This window comes from Episyrphus balteatus, chromosome 4, assembly GCF_945859705.1.
Source record: "Episyrphus balteatus chromosome 4, idEpiBalt1.1, whole genome shotgun sequence".
Lineage (NCBI taxonomy): Eukaryota > Metazoa > Arthropoda > Insecta > Diptera > Syrphidae > Episyrphus > Episyrphus balteatus.
The window spans coordinates 5,003,604-5,025,055 of record NC_079137.1 but is presented as its reverse complement, the minus strand read 5'-3'; the positions used below and the strand labels follow the sequence as shown (position 1 = coordinate 5,025,055).

General features: G+C 38.8%; 1 protein-coding gene across 1 annotated transcript in view; it reads left to right on the top strand.

The window, feature by feature from the left end:
• The window catches only part of LOC129919500 (serine proteinase stubble-like), a 33,264-nt gene extending 16,353 nt beyond the window's left edge, over positions 1-16,911 (top strand). The window contains exons 2-10 of the mRNA XM_056000395.1: positions 7,163-7,210; positions 13,113-13,746; positions 13,809-14,080; positions 14,137-14,342; positions 15,257-15,611; positions 15,678-15,867; positions 15,927-16,224; positions 16,290-16,439; positions 16,760-16,911. Coding sequence (XP_055856370.1) covers positions 7,198-7,210; positions 13,113-13,746; positions 13,809-14,080; positions 14,137-14,342; positions 15,257-15,611; positions 15,678-15,867; positions 15,927-16,224; positions 16,290-16,439; positions 16,760-16,894 — 2,253 coding nt within the window. The 5' untranslated portion in view covers positions 7,163-7,197 and the 3' untranslated portion in view covers positions 16,895-16,911. The remainder of the gene's footprint in view (positions 1-7,162; positions 7,211-13,112; positions 13,747-13,808; positions 14,081-14,136; positions 14,343-15,256; positions 15,612-15,677; positions 15,868-15,926; positions 16,225-16,289; positions 16,440-16,759) is intronic.
• The last annotated feature ends 4,541 nt before the right edge of the window (positions 16,912-21,452 follow it).

The window sequence follows — 21,452 nt, the reverse complement described above, 5'->3', positions numbered from 1 at the left end:
TTTTCACACTCAACTAACCCGAATGCACTTTCTATCATTTCTGTGGTCTCGTGTTTGGTCTCTTGGCCATCTAACGTTCATTGATGGCGTACTCTTGGTCTTGAAACAGGATGTTATATAGCTGAGCTAAGGTGATGCTGTTCCAATATATAAAAATATGCTTGCAGACATATTTTCCAATCAAAACATAATTAGTCGGATTAAGAGTGGAATTTCACTTGTCCATGTAGTCGACAGTGGTTGGATGGAAGTTATAGCATTCCATAAGATTGTCTAAACTTTAACTGTGTCTGTGTTTGTGTGTTGGTTTGAAATATTTCACATTTTGGTGCACATTGTTGAGTTTAATGAGTTTTGAATGCATATTAATTTAATGGTGGTTGAGCATTTTGTATTTTGTATTTTGTGATGAAGTGTGGTAATATCAATTTTTATCTTCTCTTCTCAAGTCAAAACGATTAAAAGCAAGTAAGATAATTGATTTCGTTTAGACGCTTCTTAACAACTTTTACCCAAATAATTGAAACATGGTAGAAGGCATTTGCTCGAACATACGTAAAACGGCTCTGATGCATGTTAATAGCTTTTGAAGCCAATTATTGGTTATTATTTTAATTTGAATCTAACAGAAAAATATATAATTTCGAAAAGTGCAGAAGAATATGTGTTAATTGAATTGAGTTACTAAAATATGTTAATTACTTGCATTTCCATAAAAATCAATTAAATGATGAGGTTAATAGATTTGATTTTCTAGAAGCCCAAACGTTTACAATTTTTAACCGCTTTGATTTTGTTTCTTTTTTTTTTTTAATTCATTTATTTTCCATTGCAAGCAAAAAAAAATTGTTGCATTAAAAAAATGTTATTGCAAATGAAAAATATTTGCATTGAAAATGAAATTTTTATTGCAAATAAAACCAATTTTGCCATTAAGAAAGAAATTATTGCAAACTCAAAATTTTCTGCATTAAAAAAAAAATAAACGCAAAATGTGTGCCTTAAATATTATTTTAAATATTCGACAAAATGTTCAATATTATAGTTTAAACTCTTAAATATCTAATGTATTGTCAAATAGCTAAAAATGTAAGAAATTCGACGAATTAAAAAAAAAAAAAATATTTAAGACACACATCTTGTGTTGATTTTTTTTTCTCGATGCAGAAAATTTTGTATTTGCAAAAAATTCGTTCTGCCCTATGTGGGTCATGCCCCATGACATTTGAAATGACCCTTATGGGTCATGCCCCACGTGGGGCATTTGAAATGCCCCATACGGGTCATGCCCCACGTCGGTCATGCCCCATATGGGTCATGCCCCACGTGGGGCATTTGAAATGCCCCATACGGGTCATAACCGACGTGGGGCATTTGAAATGCCCCATACGGGTCATGCCCGACGTGGGGCATTTGAAATGCCCCATATGGGTCATGCCCCACGTGGGTCATACCCGACGTGGGGCATTTGAAATGCCCTATATGGGTCATGCCCCACGTGGGGCATTTGAAATGCCCCATATGGGTCATGCGCCACGTGGGGCATTTGAAATGCCCCATATGGGTCATGCCCCATGTGGGTCATGCCCCATGTGGGTCATGCCCCACGTCGGTCATGCCCTACGTGGGGCATTTGAAATGCCCCATATGGGTCATGCCCCACGTGGGGCATTTGAAATGCCCCATAAGGGTCATGCCCCACGTGGGGAATTTGAAATGCCCCATATGGGTCATGCCCCATGTGGGTCATGCCCCACGTCGGTCATGCCCCATATGGGTCATGCCCCACGTGGGGAATTTGAAATGCCCCATATGGTTCATGCCCCACGTGGGTCATGCCCCATGTATGTCATGCCCCACGTCGGTCATGCCCCATATGGGTCATGCCCCACGTGGGGCATTTGAAATGCCCCATATGGGTCATGCCCCACGTGGGGCATTTGAAATGCCCCATACGGGTCATGCCCCACGTGGGTCATGCCCCATGTGGGGCATTTGAAATGCCTCATATTGGTCATGCCCCACGTGGGTCATGCCCCATGTGGGTCATACCCCATATGGGTCATGCCCCACGAGGGCCATTTGAAATGCCCCATACGGGTCATGCCCCACGTTGGTCATGCCCCATGTGGGGCATTTGAAATGCTCCATATGGGTCATGCCCCACGTGGGGCATTTGAAATGCCCCATACGGGTCATGCCCCACGTGGGGCATTTGAAATGCCCCATATGGGTCATGCCCCACATGGGGCATTAGTAATGCCCCATATGGGTCATGCCCCACGTGGGGCATTTGAAATGCCCCATATGGGTCATGCCCCACGAGGGCCATTTGAAATGCCCCATACGGGTCATGCCCCACGTTGGTCATGCCCCATGTGGGGCATTTGAAATGCTTCATATGGGTCATGCCCCACGTGGGGCATTTGAAATGCCCCATACGGGTCATGCCCCACGTGGGTCATGCCCCATGTGGGGCATTTGAAATGCCTCATATTGGTCATGCCCCACGTGGGTCATGCCCCATGTGGGTCATACCCCTTATGGGTCATGCCCCACGAGGGGCATTTGAAATGCCCCATACGGGTCATGCCCCACGTTGGTCATGCCCCATGTGGGGCATTTGAAATGCTTCATATGGGTCATGCCCCACGTGGGGCATTTGAAATGCCCCATAAGGGTCATGCCCCACGTGGGGAATTTGAAATGCCCCATATGGGTCATGCCCCATGTGGGTCATGCCCCACGTCGGTCATGCCCCATATGGGTCATGCCCCACGTGGGGAATTTGAAATGCCCCATATGGTTCATGCCCCACGTGGGTCATGCCCCATGTATGTCATGCCCCACGTCGGTCATGCCCCATATGGGTCATGCCCCACGTGGGGCATTTGAAATGCCCCATATGGGTCATGCCCCACGTGGGGCATTTGAAATGCCCCATACGGGTCATGCCCCACGTGGGTCATGCCCCATGTGGGGCATTTGAAATGCCTCATATTGGTCATGCCCCACGTGGGTCATGCCCCATGTGGGTCATACCCCATATGGGTCATGCCCCACGAGGGCCATTTGAAATGCCCCATACGGGTCATGCCCCACGTTGGTCATGCCCCATGTGGGGCATTTGAAATGCTTCATATGGGTCATGCCCCACGTGGGGCATTTGAAATGCCCCATACGGGTCATGCCCCACGTGGGGCATTTGAAATGCCCCATATGGGTCATGCCCCACATGGGGCATTAGTAATGCCCCATATGGGTCATGCCCCACGTGGGGCATTTGAAATGCCCCATATGGGTCATGCCCCACGTTGCGCATTTGAAATGCCCCATATGGGTCATGCCCCACGTGGGGCATTTGAAATGCCCCATATGGGTCATGCCCCACGAGGGGCATTTGAAATGCCCAATACGGGTCATGCCCCACGTTGGTCATGCCCCATGTGGGGCATTTCAAATGCGCAACGTGGGGCATGACCCGTATGGGGCATTTCAAATGACCCACGTGGGGCATGACCCATATGGGGCATTACTAATGCCCCACGTGGGGCATGACCCATATGGGGCATTTCAAATGCCCCACGTGGTGCATGACCCATATGAAGCATTTCAAATGCCCCACATGGGGCATGACCAACGTGGGGCATGACCCGTATTGGGCATTTCAAATGCGCAACGTGGGGCATGACCCGTATGGGGCATTTCAAATGACCCACGTGGGGCATGACCCATATGGGGCATTACTAATGCCCCACGTGGGGCATGACCCATATGGGGCATTTCAAATGCCCCACGTGGTGCATGACCCATATGAAGCATTTCAAATGCCCCACATGGGGCATGACCAACGTGGGGCATGACCCGTATTGGGCATTTCAAATGCCCCACGTGGGGCATGACCCATATGGGGCATTTCAAATGCGCAACGTGGGGCATGACCCATATGGGGCATTTCAAATGCCCCACGTGGGGCATGACCCATATGGGGCATTACTAATGCCCCATGTGGGGCATGACCCATATGGGGCATTTCAAATGCCCCACGTGGGGCATGACCCGTATGGGGCATTTCAAATGCCCCACGTGGGGCATGACCCATATGAAGCATTTCAAATGCCCCACATGGGGCATGACCAACGTGGGGCATGACCCGTATGGGGCATTTCAAATGGCCCTCGTGGGGCATGACCCATATGGGGTATGACCCACATGGGGCATGACCCACGTGGGGCATGACCAATATGAGGCATTTCAAATGCCCCACATGGGGCATGACCCACGTGGGGCATGACCCGTATGGGGCATTTCAAATGCCCCACGTGGGGCATGACCCATATGGGGCATTTCAAATGCCCCACGTGGGGCATGACCCATATGGGGCATGACCGACGTGGGGCATGACATACATGGGGCATGACCCACGTGGGGCATGAACCATATGGGGCATTTCAAATTCCCCACGTGGGGCATGACCCATATGGGGCATGACCGACGTGGGGCATGACCCACATGGGGCATGACCCATATGGGGCATTTCAAATTCCCCACGTGGGGCATGACCCTTATGGGGCATTTCAAATGCCCCACGTGGGGCATGAACCATATGAAGCATTTCAAATGCCCCACATGGGGCATGACCAACGTGGGGCATGACCCGTATGGGGCATTTCAAATGCCCCTCGTGGGGCATGACCCATAAGGGGTATGACCCACATGGGGCATGACCCACGTGGGGCATGACCAATATGAGGCATTTCAAATGCCCCACATGGGGCATGACCCACGTGGGGCATGACCCGTATGGGGCATTTCAAATGCCCCACGTGGGGCATGACCCATATGGGGCATTTCAAATGCCCCACGTGGGGCATGACCCATATGGGGCATGACCGACGTGGGGCATGACATACATGGGGCATGACCCACGTGGGGCATGAACCATATGGGGCATTTCAAATTCCCCACGTGGGGCATGACCCATATGGGGCATGACCGACGTGGGGCATGACCCACATGGGGCATGACCCATATGGGGCATTTCAAATTCCCCACGTGGGGCATGACCCTTATGGGGCATTTCAAATGCCCCACGTGGGGCATGACCCATATGGGGCATTTCAAATGCCCCACGTGGGGCATGACCGACGTGGGGCATGACCCACATGGGGCATGACCCACATGGGGCATGACCCATATGGGGCATTTCAAATGCCCCACGTGGCGCATGACCCATATGGGGCATTTCAAATGCCCCACGTGGGGCATGACCCATATAGGGCATTTCAAATGCCCCATATGGGTCATGCCCCACGTGGGGCATTTGAAATGCCCCATATGGGTCATGCCCCACGAGGGGCATTTGAAATGCCCAATACGGGTCATGCCCCACGTTGGTCATGCCCCATGTGGGGCATTTGAAATGCTTCATATGGGTCATGCACCACGTGGGGCATTTGAAATGCCCCATATGGGTCATGCCCCACGTGGGGCATTAGTAATGCCCCATATGGGTCATGCCCCACGTGGGTCATTTGAAATGCCCCATACGGGTCATGCCCCACGTTGCGCATTTGAAATGCCCCATATGGGTCATGCCCCACGTGGGTCATGCCCCATGTATGTCATGCCCCACGTCGGTCATGCCCCATATGGGCCATGCCCCACGTGGGGCATTTGAAATGCCCCATAAGGGTCATGCCCCACGTGGGGAATTTGAAATGCCCCATATGGGTCATGCCCCATGTGGGTCATGCCCCACGTCGGTCATGCCCCATATCGGTCATGCCCCACGTGGGGAATTTGAAATGCCCCATATGGTTCATGCCCCACGTGGGTCATGCCCCATGTATGTCATGCCCCACGTCGGTCATGCCCCATATGGGTCATGCCCCACGTGGGGCATTTGAAATGCCCCATATGGGTCATGCCCCACGTCGGTCATGCCCCATATGGGTCATGCCCCACGTGGGGAATTTGAAATGCCCCATATGGTTCATGCCCCACGTGGGTCATGCCCCATGTATGTCATGCCCCACGTCGGTCATGCCCCATATGGGTCATGCCCCACGTGGGGCATTTGAAATGCCCCATATGGGTCATGCCCTACGTGGGGCATTTGAAATGCCCCATAAGGGTCATGCCCCACGTGGGGAATTTGAAATGCCCCATATGGGTCATGCCCCATGTGGGTCATGCCCCACGTCGGTCATGCCCCATATGGGTCATGCCCCACGTGGGGAATTTGAAATGCCCCATATGGTTCATGCCCCACGTGGGTCATGCCCCATATGGGTCATGCCCCACGTGGGGCATTTGAAATGCCCCATATGGGTCATGCCCCACGTGGGGCATTTGAAATGCCCCATAAGGGTTATGCCCCACGTGGGGCATTTGAAATGCCCCATGTGGGTCATGCCCCACGTCGGTCATGCCCCATATGGGTCATGCCCCACGTGGGGAATTTGAAATGCCCCATATGGTTCATGCCCCACGTGGGTCATGCCCCATATGGGTCATGCCCCACGTGGGGCATTTGAAATGCCCCATATGGGTCATGCCCCACGTGGGGCATTTGAAATGCCCCATGTGGGTCATGCCCCACGTCGGTCATGCCCCATATGGGTCATGCCCCACGTGGGGAATTTGAAATGCCCCATATGGTTCATGCCCCACGTGGGTCATGCCCCATATGGGTCATGCCCCACGTGGGGCATTTGAAATGCCCCATATGGGTCATGCCCCACGTGGGGCATTTGAAATGCCCCATGTGGGTCATGCCCCACGTCGGTCATGCCCCATATGGGTCATGCCCCACGTGGGGCATTTGAAATGCCCCATATGGGTCATGACCCATGGGGCATGACCCACGTGGGGCATGACCACTTTTTTTTTCTGTGCAAAACATTGTTGAAAAACTTCAAAAGTAAGCAGTAAGAACCTTCATATTGACTGCAATATAAAGATTTTCTACAAGATAAGTTCTTCTCAAGCTCTTTTTAGGTCATGAACTTTTTATCCAGGGGTTGCCTTATTAAAAAACTTATGTTGGGCTGATTTATAGACGCATTCTGATATTCCATACAAATTTAGACAAAATTGTACCTTTATTATAATATGCATTGTAAAATAACTTTATTTTGTATTTCTCTTTTTCTTTCAGTTATGCGCCCTAAACTGGATTAATGTTTGACACGCATGCCGGTCATAGGTGAGTTTTTATTTTTTATCAAAACTTGTTAAACTTTTTTTTTCAACCTGTTGTAAAAATGATTTCTAAAAATCTTGACACACTACTTAAGCTTCCTCTTATCTTTCATCTTCAATTTAACTTTTTCTTTCTAAAAGCCTTTAAAAAAGAATAACAACTATTAACCTAAAGAACACTTTCATCATCACAATCAAAACATTAAGCTACTCTCAGTTCTTTCAAGTCTCATAGTAAATCACTGTACAAATAGAAAAAAAATAAAACCTCTGAATACTGATCAATCAGCAGCATTCGGCCCTTTCTGGGAAAAGTAAAAGTATTTAAATCGCTCACTGATGGATCGCTAACATAACATTGCCGATCGCATATCACACAGAGCACTCGCGTGTATATTTCCGATCATTATTACATCCATAAAAGGGTTATAATCAAATCGGCAAGTCAGCAATCGATCAGAGACGAGACGAGACGAGACGATCGGATCGCATCCGATTGTTTCGATTTTCAGTTTCACTTTTCCCATCAACCTTGTCTAGATGGTGGAATTGGAATCTTGAAAAGTTCTTTTTGACTTTAGCCGACACACGTCAAGATCGTTAAATTAACATTCAAAGTGAATCAACCAGCCAACAAAAAAAAGGGAAAACAATAATTTAATTGACAGCGCGCGAGACATTCTTGGTATTCCCTTTGAGGGCTTAATGAACATAAAGTTAAGGTACTACAGTAAAATGCATTAAACTTTTAAGCAAATAAAAAAAAGGAAAGTAGTTTAATAAAAAGGTTGCTGACTGCAGCTTTTTTGATATGAATCAATAAAATGTCAGAATTGATGTGTACACTCTTCATAACTGTTGGCATAATTAAAAATTTTAACTTCCTAAACACGGGCTTATGTCCAAAAATATAAAAAGAAGAGTAAAGTAATTTGTAATGCAAAGACTGTTTAGACCTTGATGTCAATAAAATTTAACCATCACTTTTTTGATCATGTAACGTAGGTAATAAGTTTTCAGGTGTTGGACGTTGGAATTTAGTGTCGCAAAGTGGATTATTTTTATTAAGCGGAGACATATTATGTAATAAGTTTTTGTCTTCCTAGCAAATTTTATGACATTTATTCTGAGGTGAAGAACGTGTTTAGGTTTTTTTTAAGACAGAAACTCGAATAAATGAAAACATTTACACTTAACATTCTTCTCAAAAAACGGAAGACATGAAAATTATAATTTTAAAGTAAAACTTCTTTAACCGGAATCAAGATAATAAAAAAAATCGCTTGCGTTACGCAACAAATTGACATAAAACCAGTTTGAAGACTCTTGACAACCCAACTCACGGTTTTGCTTCTATAAAGCTTTACGGAACCTACCGTTGCGAAGCAAAATTGTTTGTAGCGCTTTTGATAGTTTGTTTAGTAACTCGCTATGTTTACTTAGTGTAACAAGAATCATTTGGACCTAAAAATATCAAGAATATCCTCTAGGGTTAGTTTATTGCATATTCAGTGATTGCGGAAATTAATAACGCGTTCTTACTCCTGAACACTGATTGAAAAACATAGCGACATGGGGGCATTGCGACGTTCGTTTTTCGAAACACCTATGATTCCGCAAAATGAGTTCGAATACGGAATACTCGGTAGAAAATAGAATTCGAATGAAAATCAGAGCAGTCGTGAAGTTTTTAAGAAAAAAAGATTTGCAGAGTGGAAAATTTTTCTCCCGAAGTATTTTTGATCGCTCGCAATTTTTAAAGCTGTTGCAAGTTTACCTAGAAGCAAATATACTGAAATAAACTGAGATAAGTTTTGCCAAAAACAATTGAACACCGAAGGTACAACATTTTATAAAATCCCATTCTCTTATCATTTTTACTCATTGGTTATTCCATACTTCTAAAACATTCAAAGCTTTACCAAATAGTAAATCACATTAAAGTTACTACCACCTCGAAGTCATGTCCAAACAGACTTGGTATCTGCCAGACAACACATTTTTCCACGTTATACAAAAATTGAACGATTTAACAAAGTAAATTGTTCCAAATTTGGTATGGAATTCAAATAAAACTGCAAAGCAATTTGTCAGCTCGTATACACCTCTCTATTTTTTTAAATTGAATGAATTTTCAAAAAAAACCTAAAACAACAAGCAGAAAAAAAAGTGAAAGACACACCACCACCATGTTGCAAAAAACTAGAGCACATCAACCAACATGGCGCGCAGAAAAATTTAATTTAATTTCCTCTTCGTTTTGTTGTGTCGTTGTGATGATGTTGATGGTGATCGTTGTGGTTTGGTCGTGCAACTCGTGTTTGGTGTGCTAATGAATTGTGTTTTAAGTCCATCTCGCGCGACCAAACGCTCACACTATTCCTATCCTATTGCCTATTCTGTATGCTTGCTTTGTGTTGTCTCTCTATCCGCCTTGAAAAAAGTAGCACCAAAAGACTTTGACCATAAATCACACCAATATGCCATTGTAACTCTCTTATATTCCAACTCCCGTCCACACCTTCTTTCCTCCTTCTCCTATTCTAATGCATGCTGGGCGACTTAAAGGCTTTTACAAGTTTGCCGGTGAAATTCACTTGCGCGCACCTCCCGAACAGAAGCAGACAGCTAGACTATGCCTCCCATCTTCCACCAAACAAAACTTTATGCCACATACAAAATAAGATCGTGTCGGACAAATTTGTGATCTGAGATCCAACAAAATGTGCAACAGGCAGCAGCAGCTGGTATTCACAAACGCCCCGACAACAATTCGCCGCACCAAGCACAGTCACACAACCAAGCTATCACCAATCCAAGAAAGTGTAGAAAAGGCGGATTTCTTAACGCGTTGTGTCAGACTTGGACACAACACACGCCAATTGAACTTTTGTTGCTGCCACAAATAATGGTTGTTCCCTCTGTGACTATACGATCTTACCCCGCTTATAACATCGAATTGAGACTTTTTTTTGTCTTGCCACTGATTTCGGCCAAAATAGGCGAAATTCTCTGTTTTCTGCATGGTTGATTAGATGCAATTTGCAACAACAACAATGAAGTGTAGTTGCCGGCGTGGTCGCGTGCGTTGTCCGTCTGAATCTGAATCTATGCCTCCCACTTGGCCATAGTCTCAAGTACTTCACTCACCTGCTCTTCGTTGATGGTTCAACTTGTATCCGCGCTTAATTAGTGTTCGATATGTTTTGTGTATAGCAATTAGGTGGAAGTATGGAAATACCTCACTAACTCGTAACTATGGGAGTTGTTTTGATGTCCACCAAAACCGGGTAAGCAATTAGGTCAATTATCTTGTCGTTTTTTTTTTTTTTTTGTCGTCAATAAGTGGGTTTGGAATATGTAACGATCAGAAACTAGGTAAAGGCTTTTAAACTCCCACATCTTGCAAATGAGAGGTTGGTAAAGTTGTTGAAAAATTGTAGAAATTCAAGAAAAGTGACAACACTTTTTATTTTAGAAGCACTATATATAATATTTTTAAACATATAGAAAATAAAGCGGGATGGAAGCCGCTGTACAATTATTTTTTTATATAAGGCGTTTACAAAACAAAGAAAAACTCGCTGACATTGATTTTCTGTTGAATATATTTATCCAACACGTTCATTTAACAAATTATTGAAATTTCCCATAAAGAAATTGTTCGTTCTTGTTGATTCTCATGGAATTGAGTCACCTACGATTTTTTATATTTTTTCGACGAAAAAAATCCCAGATTACGTGGTAGAGTTTGATGGCGGTTCGATAGCCTGAAGAACGCCGTGATTCACATCCCTTACTTTGGCGGACACTTTGTGGTGGAATAAAAAAAATTATTCGCATTAATTGAAGCTAATTAAATGCTAATTTGTTGCGCAAACCAAAAATGTGTACCTAGCTCGCATATTTTTTGAATTATTGGATTTTCCCTTAAAATAAGTCTGAAGTTAGCGGACAAAATCTGAAATGATTAAAAACAATGAGTTTAGTTGACCTCCAAATTTGTAGCTTTTAAAATGCTTTTCATAAACTTTTTGCAGCCTCAACAGTTTTTTTGATATTTGAAGTTCCACTAAAATAAGATTGAGTTTAGCAGACAAAAGTAGGAAAATTAATATTTTTTGATGCCTAGAACTGTAGCTCCACCCAGTAATGTTTTCTTTCAACTTAAAGTTTTAGAAGTGTTCTTCCGGTTTGATCAGGCCAGTGGAGACATTTTTAAAAAATCACATTTTTAAGTTTTTTCTTTTAAATACATTCTTTTTGATATAAACCCCAATTTTGTAGCTAAAACCGTTTTTAAAATATTCAAATTTTTCTTTAAAAAAGATACATAGCTCAAAAGTAACTTTTCAAAATCCAAAAAAAATGCGAAATTCAAAAATATTTTTTTTGCAGAAATTTGAAGTAACCTAGACTAAGACGAAACGCAAAAACCTTGATTTTGTAGCTCGATTATTTTCTTGTTATTCAAGATTCCGCTTAAATAAGACTTATTACATACATATGTAACGGTCAAAATTTTCAGAATAATTTAATTTAATTTGTTTTTTTCTTTTCTAGAAAATGTAGCTTTGCAAAACAAAATTTGTTGCGCAAAAATTTATTTTGCAACTCATCTCAGTCATTTTCTATTCCAATTTGCCTTTTTATTTATTCAAATTGGAATAGAAAATGACTGAGAGGAGCGCAACAATTTTTACAACAAAGCTACAATTTTTTGAAAATTTTGACCGGGACGTCTGTGATTCCGTGAAATTTTCAGTAAATGTTCGTTCTTGCTAATTTTCATAGGGTTGTAATTTGAAAAAATAAATATTGCAAATGAAAAACAAAAAAAATTGTATACAGGTAAAAATGTTTATTTAAACTTAAAAAAAATTGCATTAATTAAAACATTTTTATTGCAAATGAATCGTATATGCTCCAAAAAAAAAAATTACTGCACCTAAAACTATTTGTTATTAAAAAAAAACAAATCTGCATTAATTTTTTTTTCAACGCTGAAAATTTGTAATAAGCAATAACATTTTTTTATTGCATATATTTTTATTTCGATAAAAATTGTATTTTCAATACAAATAAATAATTTTCAGTTGCAATAATTTTGTTTAATGCAATTTTTTTTTTCAGTATCAACACAATTTTTTTAATGGAAATTTCTTTTATTTGAAATTAATATTTTTTTTATTTGCAATGAAAAACAACTGCATTAAAAAAATGATCCCGGTTATGAAATTTTGAAATGAACAAATATTCTCAGCTTCAAACTTTTAAAAATGTCTAAATTTTTTCACATGCTAGGCCCTAAGTAAATAAATTTAATTTATATTTTAAAAGTAAAAGTTTAAATAAAGGACAGAAAAGCAAGTTTACAATGGTTTATTAATATAACCTTTTCTATGCATTTTCTAAAAATATTCTTCTGATCTATTGGTTTGCAATAATTTAATGATTATTTAGCCATTTCGACTGCATTAAAGTTCCACGAACTTCTTCTAGTCCAACACTTCCGAGTTCCGTTTGTTAGCAAAAGTCAGAATTTTAGAAAAATTTAGTTTTGAATCACTTTTTCGAAAATAAATTTACATTACCGACTTCTTTTGTTTTGGTTATAAAAAATCTTCAGTAAACTGCTCCTCTAGCTTTAAGTTTCGGTTTTATTAAACAGAGCTTGCACTTTAAATGATCAAAACTTACAAAATAAATATCAGTTTGAGGTTAAAAGAACCAGTTCCATTCAAATTTCAAACGAAAACATGGTAAGGTAGTGCAGATTTTAGGGCGCCTTATATTGAAAATATTAGATACATGGTGACTGAAAATATATCTTAAGTGTCGGTTATTTTATTTACATTCAAGTGATGCCAAATACTAATTTTTACATTTTTCTCTTTCTTTTCTAGGAAATCATATCTTCTCCACAATGTGGAGTAGATGGCTAGTCAGCGCTCCAGTCATATTACTCTATTACCAAATAGTATTAACAATAATAAATTGCCTTAGCACAGTGCCACTGGCAGCTGAAGCTGCCTACAATAGTGGTCGTGGTGGTGGTGATTTCATCAGTGGCAGTAGTGGTAGTAGCAGTGGTATTAGCAGCACTGGAATAAGTAATAATAGGCATCTTCGCTATAGCGACAGCCTTAGTGATACATATAGCAATAGTTACGATAGCATAAGTGATAATAGTTATGATGATCATCTACCTGCCCCCGAACCCCTGCTACCATCCTTATCCGCCCCCTATCAGCATCGCAGTCAAAGTTATAAAATCAGTCCGAAACCATGTCAGATTGGTAACATTGACGGAACCTGCATGTTCGTCTGGGAGTGCATCAAGTCCGAGGGTCAACACGTTGGCATGTGTGTTGACACATTTATGTTTGGATCGTGTTGTGCGCACAATCTTACCCAAAATGTTGTGTTGCCTCAGACTTTCTCGTTCACACGACCACCACCATCGCTTACCTCGTCGGCCTATCAGCCGTCATCGTCGGGGGGACATCATCATAAACCCAGACCACCATCGAGTATAAGGTAAGGTATAGTTGAACTTTTGAGAAAAAAAACCTTCAAATTGTACAAATTTGTCTTCAAAGTGGAGTAACAACAATCGAACGACCGCATGGTGCTGGCACTCTTGTGGTCCGTCATCCGCCTGGACCCCATCATCAAACTGTCATCACCCATCACCATGGTAGTAGCAATTACTATCAACCGCAATATCAAAAGCCAGTCACAACTTCATCATCATCAACATCGTCTCCATTATCGGGTCCAACGTCGACCCTCACATTTGTGTCAACAACGAAGAATCCTAGTCTTACCAATTCATTAGTTGATATGGAAACATCTGCCAGTATTTCTTCAAGTAAGTTCTTTTAGATTTATACCTTGTAAGTTTCTTCATCGAACTCTTTTTGGTAGGTCTTTGGAATACATCACCGCAGACAGTACAATGGCATATGACGACCGAACCGAATTTCATAACGAAACCAAGGCCTCCGATATGGGAGAAGCCATCGAAACCAATCAAACCTTCGAAGAAGCCTATTCAAACGCAGGCTTCGTTTATGACGACACGAAGACCAATCGTCACATCGGGCAATTTCCCAACCAAAACGAAACCTCAGGTAGGTCTCTGAAAAAGGCTTAGGCCTAGTTTAATAAAATTGAGTAAGTGTCTAAAACGAGGTCTATAGGTATTGTTGAACTGTCTTCCCACTTATATATGTCAAACTCGCTCTAAGAAACTTAACACGTGGTAGAAGTGAAACCTTAAAAAATCCATTTTTTTTTTTTGAAAAAAAATCTAACTTTTTTTTTCTTCCATGACCTTTAAAATCATTTTTTTATATTACAGCCTATAACAAATTTTATATCATATGAAAGCTTATTATTTCACCTCAAAACATTTACCTAAATCATGTCTGTACGACATCTATACAAAAAGAATTTGAAGATTTTTGGAATGCAATCAGTTTTCATCAAAAAAAAAAGCAATAAAAACAAATAAACTAAATAGAGGCTTCCGAATACTAAAAAAATAATGTGTGGTAGAAGTGAAACCTTAAAAACCATTTTTTTTTTATTGAAAAAAAAAAATCTAAAAAATCTAACTTCCATCACCTTTAAATCCATTTTCTTATATTACAATCTGTAGTAAATTTTATATCATATGAAAGCTGATTATTTCACCTCAAAATATTTACCTAAATCATGTCTGTACATTTACAAAGAGAAATTTGAAATTAGAAATTTTTGGAATGCAATCAATTTTCATTAAAAAAAACAATAAAAACAAACTTTCTTTTCTTCCATTACCTTAAAGTCCATTTTCATACATGACATCCTTCAATAAATTTTATATCATTAAAAAGCTTATTATATCAATTTTAATTATTCATCTCAATCATATCTGTACTACGTCTAAAAGAAAAGAAATAATTTTTCAAAGCCAACCATGACGAAATTTCACTTTTTCGTTTCATCGTATTTCAAATCACTACGATACTAAAGAATCTCTCACTCTTCCAACTTCTTTTAGACTCTTGGAACAAAACCAACAAAACCTGTGACAACAACTCGACCCTATTCACCATACTCCAGCAGTTCGACCATTTCCGCCATTTCTTCTACGACCTCCCGACCGATTTCCTCATCAACCCAATACAACCCATCAACTTATCATTCATCCCCATATTCCTATCCAACTTATGCCTCACCTCTAACCTTCAAACCAACAAAAGCTCCCATCAAACTTACCACAACCACGTCAAGTATTTTCCCCGTTCGACTAACTCCACCACCTCTAAACCTCACAACCATCGAATCCAATGAAATCCTAAACCATGTCACAACGAATGACAATCCCATAAAGACAATTTCTGCAGCTCGAAGTGGTAAGTCTTTAAACACCGAGAAAAAACTCCTGACATAATTAACCATATTTTCGCACACATCATCAGAATGTGGTGTCCCATCTTTAGCTAGACCGGAAACCCGGATTGTTGGTGGCAAGAGTGCTCCATTTGGACGATGGCCTTGGCAGGTGTCAGTTCGGCGGACATCATTCTTTGGCTTTTCCAGTACACATCGTTGCGGTGGAGCGTTGATTAATGAAAACTGGATCGCAACCGCTGGCCATTGTGTCGATGAGTAAGTTGTCTCCAAATTTGGTCTTCATTGAACAATTTTTTCATCTGTTTTTTCTTCAGTCTTTTAACATCACAAATCCGCATTCGTGTTGGAGAATATGATTTCTCTCACGTCCAAGAACAACTGCCATACATTGAACGTGGTGTTTCGAAAAAAGTTGTCCATCCAAAGTATAACTTTTTTACGTACGAGTATGATTTGGCGTTGGTGAAACTGGAGCAGCCGCTAGAGTTTGCTCCGCATGTTAGCCCAATTTGTTTGCCGTCGACGGAAAGTCTGCTGATTGGAATGAATGCAACTGTTACAGGTTGGGGTCGATTAAGTGAGGGTGGCACATTGCCATCAGTTTTGCAAGAGGTGAGTTTGTTGTTAAGATGGAGAAGGAAAGTAAAGATATTGATGGTTCTCGTTTTTTTTTTAAGGTATCGGTACCGATTGTTAGCAATGATCGTTGCAAGTCGATGTTTCTGCGAGCCGGACGACAGGAATTCATTCCGGATATATTCCTTTGTGCTGGCTATGAAACTGGCGGACAAGATTCATGTCAGGGTGATTCTGGTGGACCATTGCAGGTAAGAGGATTTTTAGAAACTTCATTTGGTTTGCTGGAAACTAGTTTGTAGGTTTGCCGAAAGAATTTTATCGGTTTTAGCGAATTTAAAGGAATTTTGTAAGACAAGCAACCAGTTCTTGTTGGGGAAAAAAGTTTTGTTGTCCAGTTTGTGACCCTTAAGTGGCCACTTTTTGAAACTTGGTTGTAAATTTTTCCGCTAAACCATGAATTTTTTTTAAAGGTATTTATTTTAAGTTGTCGATTAGAATTAATTACAAAATTTTAGCTTATTCCTTTAAAAATGCATTTTTAACGATTTTTCTATGTGTTTTTTTTTAGGTTAAATCACAAGATGGTAGATTTTTCCTGGCTGGAATTATATCATGGGGTATTGGATGTGCTGAAGCAAACTTGCCTGGTGTCTGTACGAGGATATCAAAATTTGTTCCTTGGATTATGGAAAATGTTGTATAATGGACTGAACAGAAAAACATGAAATATTGTGTAAATAAAATTTTATTTAAATATTTTTATTTAATTAATGAAAAACAGAAAGTTAAAAAAAAAAACAAAAGCAAAAACAGTTGCTTTGAAAAATGTGTGATTTTATTTCTTCTCATTAAAAATGAATATCTTGCTACCACAATGTCCCATAACTTAATTATTTTTTACTTACCTAATCTTGTTTTGTAAATAAATTTTTAATATGTATCTTAAGTTAAAAAATAAAAAAATAAAAAAATAAAAATAATTTAATAAATAAATTATTTAATTCTGTTGTTATATATTTTTATATTTTAAATTAATTATAAAAGTATGCAATTAAATGAAATAAGAAAAAAAAATATAAATGAATATTAAGAAAATGAATTTGTAATGTAAAATATTTATTTAGTTAAATAATAAAATAAATATTATTTAGAAATATGTGTAAAATAATTTAAATAATATTTAATAATTATTATAAATAATAAATAAAATAAATAAATATTATGTAATTTTCTTGCCCAAAGATGCAAAATTAGAGAAAAAAAAAATAACAAAAAAGAAATTTTATAAAAAAATGTTTTGTAATTGCAATTTATAAATAAAAATAAATTAAAAAAAAAAAATAAATAGAATTAAAAATTATTTACTTTGAAAATTGATGTAGATGTAGTTTTTTTTTTTTTTTGTAAAAAATAAATAATTTAAACAAAATGTTAAGAAAACTTAATTATTTTTTACTTTTGGGACTCATTATCCCACAACTTTTTTTATTTAAATTTTTTTTTTCTTTATTTGATTTGAAGTAATCGGTTAGTCTAATCTAAAAAAAAATTTTTTTTTTTAATTTTTACAGTGTTATCAGAATCCCCATTATTCCGCTACCAAAATTGAAGTATTTAGCAACGTAATAGAAAGCGAGCGCAAATTTTAATAGTTTAACATTTTTTTGTGCTTCACCCAAACTCAGAACATCTTGTGGAAAATGGAGAAATTTAAGTTTATTTTAACCCTCTGTAGGCACACCTCTTTTTTGTGACGTGATAGGCACACAGGTGCGAATTTGGTTCGAAAAAAGTTGTAGCGACATGAAAAAGTATTTCATGTCGCTACAACTTTTTTAGGTCTCAATATTTTATAGAGAATCTAATATGAAATTGATGTAGAATCTTCCGAGGAATTCGAATATTGTTTTCACAATTCCAAAAAAAAATATTTTCACCCTAATAAAGAGACTTTTTGTGACCACTTTTTTTTTTAAATCGTAATTTTTTATTTTTGTCTTGCCAAATTCGCACCCGTGCGCCGACAGAGGGTTAACTTTCCAAGAAAAAACAGCATGAAAACAGCATGAAAATGACTCTTGCACCAGGCGATCATGATATCTAGCAGGGATCTCCACTTTTGAACGAAAAGGGGCGTTAAAAAAAAAACAGGTTTTCTTCATGAAATTTGTCAACGTTGCATTATTCAATTTAGTTTTAACTAGAAATGGGATCCGCCCCTTTTAACGGAAAGATTTCGTTCGTTCAAAAGTGGAGATCTATGCTAGATATCACGATCACCTGTTGCATGAGTCGTGTTTATGCAGTTTTGCCTTATTTGTTCGAAGGGGCAGGTCAATGCTAGAAATCATGATCGCCTGATACGTGTTTTATTCTTATGATGTTTTTATGCTGTTTTTCTTGTTTTCTTAAAACAAAATACCAGAAAAAGTTCATAGACAGTTGTAATAGAAAATGGGGACATCCTGCGTTATAATCATTAAGTAAAACCAGTTTTGCTCGTGAAATTTGTCAACGTGTGGAAATTGCGAATGATTTTTTTTTTTTAAAGAGGAGAATGGGCGTGGTCAAATTTCGAATTAGGTGTGGTGAAATTTTCGAACTGCGAATAGAAGTTTGTTACAATATCCTTCTTTCTTAAACATGAGATCCTGATAAATTGTTGAAAATTTTGTTTGACATTCTAGGTATTTCGTTATGTTTGGGGTTAAGAAGAATTTATTTTGTATGGCTTTCGGATGAAGTTCATCTTTTTTGGGGAGTTCTTTCAGAACTTCAATAAAATTTTAAGCAATATTGAACAAGGGAATTTATCTTGATAAAATAAAGTTTTTCGGAGTTGGATTACTTAGAAAAGAAATAATTTTTTTTGTTTATTGAAATTAAAGTAGGTACTCACTATTTCGCTACCAAAATTGAAGAAATTAAAAACATAATAGAAAGCGATCGCAAATTTTAATGGTTTAACTGTTTTTTGTGCTCCACCCAAACTAAGGACATTTTGTTAGGCGTTTAACAAAAAAAAAACAGGTTTTCCTCATGAAATTTGTCAACGTGGCATTATTCAATTTTGTTTTAAATAGAATTGGGATCCTCCCCTTTCAACGGAAAGATTTCTTTCGTTCAAAAGTGGAGATCCCTGCTAGATATCATGATCGCCTGTTGCATGGGTCATTTTTATGCTGTTCATATATTTTTTTTTTCCTTAAAACAAAATAGTGAAAAGTTAAAATTTACTTGAATTTCTAAAACAAACAATCGTCGGCAATCATTAAGTTAAAGCTATGTAGTTTTCCCCGTGAAATTTGTCAACGTGGCAGTTATGATTATGTTGTTTTATTTTAAAAGAGGGGAATGGGCGTGGTCAAACTTTGATCAAGGAATGGTAAAATCTTGGAAAGATTAGTAGATTTTTACCATACATCCTTCTCCAACATGAGCTCCTGGTAAAGCGGTGGGAATTTTGTATGAGTTAATATTTTTTTTTTTGCAATTTGTCTTGCTCTTCACGAGTCCAGCGAGTGAGATATCAAAAGAAAGTTCTCTTTAAGATCTTTTCAAAACCGAAAACTTAAAGTTTCTTGGAAGTCTGGTTACTGAAACAAAACATTTTTTTCTTTATTTTCTGTACATTCCAGCCGATATATTTTGACCAAAATCAAGGTTAACCCCTTGCCAAAAAAAATTCTATTTTTATAAATTTGTTCCAAATTCGTCGAGTGAGACATCAATAGAAAGGTCTTTTTAAGCTCTATCCACAAATGAAATCCAAAAGTTTCTTAAAGGTTTGGGCACTGAGTAATGTGCGATCGAATTTTTTTTTTAAGTCTTAGCCAACAGTGCATTCTCAATTAAATCGACGCGACGATCGAACGTAAAGATAAAAAAAAAAAAAAAACAAATACATTTTGACTTCCTTCGAATCTTATTTCTGACCGAAACCCTTAGGGCATTAGAGATAGAAAGGTAACATTACACCTATTTCTCCCCCTTCTTGAAAGCAATCTTTTCTCCTTCAAGTGTCTATAGAAGAACCATTAATTTCGAAACCGATATTTGATCATGGTAATCACTTCAAATTGCTTTAGCAAATGCGTAGAAAAAAGTTTATGTGCATGTTCATGTTCATTTCTAATGAAAACATCAAAGAATAAACAGTTGTGTGTCCCTGGAGGCGATGATGATGGCTTTGCACCAGCTTGCAATGTGTTGCTGCACGCTCTTTGGACTTTTTAAGTGGCTTAGAATTGATCAAGTAAAAAAAAAAAAAAATTAAAAAAAAAGTTTAAACTCTCCCACACGTTAGATCTATTGCAACAGAAAGTGTACACAATTGATTCTTTAACTTTGAGAAAGTAAAATTTTGTTGAGACACTTTTTCTACTTAGCATTCTAACTGTGACAAATTCGTGAGAAATACTAATTAAGACTGCAATCGATAATATATTTCTATTTGCTTAAACAACTGTTTACAATATTTGTGTTAAATATTCAAAGAATACAATTTGACCTATTGCAAAAGGGCATTATTCGGCTTAAAAAAAATAAAGACTTCTCCCAACATGCTTGTGATCCCATTTTTTGATGAGTTCTGTATGTTTTCCATCCAAAAGCCATTATGATGTGGGTGTCAAATAGTTAGAGACAAAATTGATTTATAGGTGGAGCTCAAGTGGTGATGATCGTAAAAAAAAAGAGAAACAAAAACTGATCTTTATTTATTCAAAGAGGCCAAGAATTTTTTTAGTTTTTTTTTTTTTCTTTAGCCAATAGAAGATATAAATACGTCCTGTGACTCCTCTAACCAGAAGATACATTTATTGCAACATGCTTGTTCAATTTCAATTTGAAGCTCAACTTTATTCATCACAATAATAAATTGTTCTAAGAACTCAAACAAAAGAGTTGATGCACGAACCCTAAAAATTTCGTTCGATCAAAAAGTAGCTAATTGAATGCTAATAAAGTTTTAACAAAATATTGACATCAGATTAATAGAAAAAACTGAAAAATGCAACACATTTGAGATGAGAAGAACAAAAAAAAAAGATTTCATGGCAGACAACACACGAATCTACAAATTCTTTTGCATTTCTATTTTAACACCCAAACACTCAATTGTATCTACTGAAATTTCCTTGGCAGCATTTTAATCAAAGCATCATTTGAGAAGTAAAGTTATTAATAGATGAAAGTGGTCTGTCTTTGGCTCAGTGGATTTATGATATATGTATTCAGTGTTAAATCTAGTCAAAGTGTTG